At 55.3% G+C, this 3,237-nt stretch overlaps 1 protein-coding gene across 1 annotated transcript in view; it reads left to right on the top strand.

Moving 5' to 3' along the window:
* ECI1 (enoyl-CoA delta isomerase 1) overlaps window positions 1-3,237 on the top strand; it is a 14,340-nt gene that overhangs the window by 4,378 nt on the left and 6,725 nt on the right. Inside the window, exons 3-4 of the mRNA XM_007939667.1 lie at window positions 2,258-2,385; window positions 2,838-2,984. Coding sequence (XP_007937858.1) covers window positions 2,258-2,385; window positions 2,838-2,984 — 275 coding nt within the window. The remainder of the gene's footprint in view (window positions 1-2,257; window positions 2,386-2,837; window positions 2,985-3,237) is intronic.

The raw sequence follows: 3,237 nt of genomic DNA, 5'->3' as shown, positions 1-3,237 counted from the left end.
CTGACCCCCAGCGCCCCTAGAGGACAGAGTGGAACTGCCCACAGGGTCTCCAAGGCTGTCAATCTTCACAGAAGCAAAGCCCAAACCACACCCACTGCCTAGAGTCCATTCTGACCCACAGCGCCCCTAGAGGACAGAGTGGAACTGCCCACAGGGTCTCCAAGGCTGTCACCTTTCTCCCACAGAGCAGCTGGTGGGTTCAAATCTCCAACCTTCTGGCTAGCCGAGCACCTTAACCATTGTGCCACTAGGATTCTTTACGAACATGTAAACAACAACAACAACAAATGCATTGCTGTTGAGCCAGTTCTGAGTCACAGCACTCCTAGAGGACAGAATAGAACTGGCCCATAGGGTTTCCAGGGCTGTCAGTCTTTACAAATGTGGAATAAAATTCAAAATCATGAAAAAAGACAATAATTACTGGTCTGACGCAGACTAGTGAAACCGCTGGTCCCTAGTCACCCTTAGGGCCTGGAACTGAACCCACTATATGGCTTAACTCTCAGCCAAACAATAAACAGGCCGGAGCTGAACACCCGCCCCAGGGAGATGTGCTCCTTAGAACAGTCAGCCTTGGGAGACAAGATGGGCAGCATTTGCACAGGAAGAAAGGTAGGGAGGCCAGAATGCATTGGCAAGAAGGATACAGGGGAGGGGTGACCGTGGGAGGATCGCTGCTGCTGCATGTGGGGATTGTCACATGTCACAGAACAAAATGTGTACGAACTGTTGAATGGAAGACAAATCTTTATAAAATTGCACCCAGATCCCAATTAAAACTTAAAATTAAGAAATATATATATTTATGGGCGCAGACTGCCACATCTCTCTGCTGTGAAGCAACTGGTAGGTCTGAACCACCAACCTTACAGTTCGCAGCCACGTACTTAACCACTGTGCCACCAGGGTCCCCCTGTTAAAGCTTTAACAGAGTGGGCAAATCCGGCCCACCGCCTGTTTTTGTAAAGTTTTATTGCCACACAGGCATGCCTGGCCCCCAACACAGCATCTGTTACTGCTCTTGACTTCAGCAGCACAGTTGAATGGTGACAGTGGCCACAGGCCTGACCTGCTGCCAGTCCTCCCTGATCCTTCGCAGCAAACGCCTGCCAGGCCCCGGGGTAGAAGTCTGCAAAGATTGGCAGGGTATCAGAACAAGGCTTAACCTTTGGCCAGTTTGATGGGAAAACAGTTAAACCGCCAGTGTCTTCTGAGACAGCACTTTGAACATGGTGAGACCAGAGGAACCTGTAGGTTTGGAATTGATCTCTCGACGCTAATCTTTGTTCTTATTTGTTTGAAACTTGGGGCTTACTGGTAGGGAACCCAAAGAACCAGACCCACGGCCGTGGGGTGGGTCCCGCCCCGTCGCCCCTCCAACAGGCTGTTACTTGTGAGGTAACACGGTTCTGACTCGTTCGCACTCATCCTGCCGCACGGATGGCCCTTGAAAACATTAATCCAGTGAAAGAAGCCAGCTACCGCAGGACAGATCCTGTGTGGTTAGTGGCCATGAGACACCAGAGCTGATCCAGCCCGAGGGCCAGAGCAGATGGGTGGTTGCCGGGGGCTGGGGGAGGGCGGCTGGGGAGTGGCCGCTGGACACGGTCAGGCGGCTCCTTTCAGGGTAATAAACGTTTTGGAACTAGAGCAAGGGGTGATTAGACAGCTTTGTAAACGCACTGAATCTTTCATTTTAAAATGGTTGTTTTGAATTTGGAGGACATTATGCTGAGTGAAATAAGTTAATCACAGAAGGACAAATATTGTATTAGTTCGCTATTGTAAAAAGTCCAGGGAAAGTTTACATGTGGAAGGAAACTTTTTTGTTAGTTCCCAGGGGTGGGGAGGGGTGGGGAGGGAACACCATTAGATCGGTGGAGACAAGCAGTGATCTGGGTGAAGGGAAGGACAGCGTACCAACAGCAAGTGATCAGTGTGGAGCCCTGAGGAAGAAGACAGACAGAGGGACACGGGAGGTCAGACAACTCAGATGAACCCCCTGCATGCGCACGACTGCGTCGTCGGTGGTGGCAAGCATTGATCGACGACGGGTGGATGGACGGGTGGCCGGGCTGAACGATCAGGTATGTCTAAGCAAGGGGGAAAAAGTTCAGTGTCTGTTCTGTTGTGAAGTGAACGTCACCTCGATTTAAAACAAACAACAACCGAGCCCCGTAGCCCCCGTGGCCATGTTGACGGTGGCACTCGCGCGTGCTGGAGGCGGCCTCTCTCACCCTCACTCTCGGCTCAGGGGTCGCCGTGGTGAAGTTCAGGAATCCCCCCGTGAACAGCCTCAGCCTGGAGATGCTCACGGAGCTAGGGATCTGCCTGGAGAAACTGGAGAACGACAAGACGGTCCGCGGCATCGTCCTCACGGCGGTGCGCACCCCACGCCCACCACACTTCCAGACATCCCTCCCGGGGCCCTGAGTTCCCACAGCAAAGCGTCACGCCGCCACTGTCCCCCAGCAGAGGTCACGGGCACCCAGAGTGAGCAGGGCCTCGCACTGGGGGCCCCACACAGCCCTCTGCAGCCAGCAGACTGTTCCCTGGAGGGGCTCCCGGGGTCTGCCCCCACCCCCACTCACACCAGCGGTCACCACGCAAGTGACTGGCTTCCCACGTGACTGTCTGGGCCATGTCGCCCAGGAGGCCAGGTGCCCCTGACCAGCCCTGCCAGTCTCTGGCCCACCCTAGTCTGCCCCACCGCGGCAGCCATATCAGTGCCAGGTCACCCACAGAGCACACGTGCCTCCCGGGCCCTCAGCCAGGCTGTGGTCACACATAGGGACAGCCCATGGCCTGTGGGTAAGTCACGTCCCCCTCCACAGGACCGCCCTGGCATCTTCTCGGCCGGCCTGGACCTGACTGAGATGTGCGGGCGGAACCCGGCCCACTACGCCGAGTTCTGGAAGGCCGTGCAGGAGCTGTGGCTGCGGCTGTACCAGTCCAACATGGCGCTGGGAGCTGCCATCAACGTGCGTGCAGGAGCAGGGAGGGCGGGCGGGGAGAGCCCCTGAGGGAGGGGGCAGGCAGGCGGGCATGACAGACCAGCGTGGCATGGAAGCCGACTGGCAGAGGGCGACTCGCTGGCAGAGGGCGGCAGGGGACGGAGGAGCCATGTTTTTGGTTGTTGTTGTTTGTTTGTTTTATTGTGATTTGGGTGAAAGTTTACAGAGCAAATTCACTTTCCATACAGCAGTTCACATACACTTTGTCTCATGACATTGA

Source organism: Orycteropus afer, unplaced genomic scaffold (genome assembly GCF_000298275.1).
Source record: "Orycteropus afer afer isolate SDZICR_OR568_19922 unplaced genomic scaffold, OryAfe1.0 scaffold00061, whole genome shotgun sequence".
In the NCBI taxonomy this organism is placed as follows: Eukaryota; Metazoa; Chordata; class Mammalia; order Tubulidentata; family Orycteropodidae; genus Orycteropus; species Orycteropus afer.
This window is presented reverse-complemented; position numbering and strand designations above follow the sequence as displayed.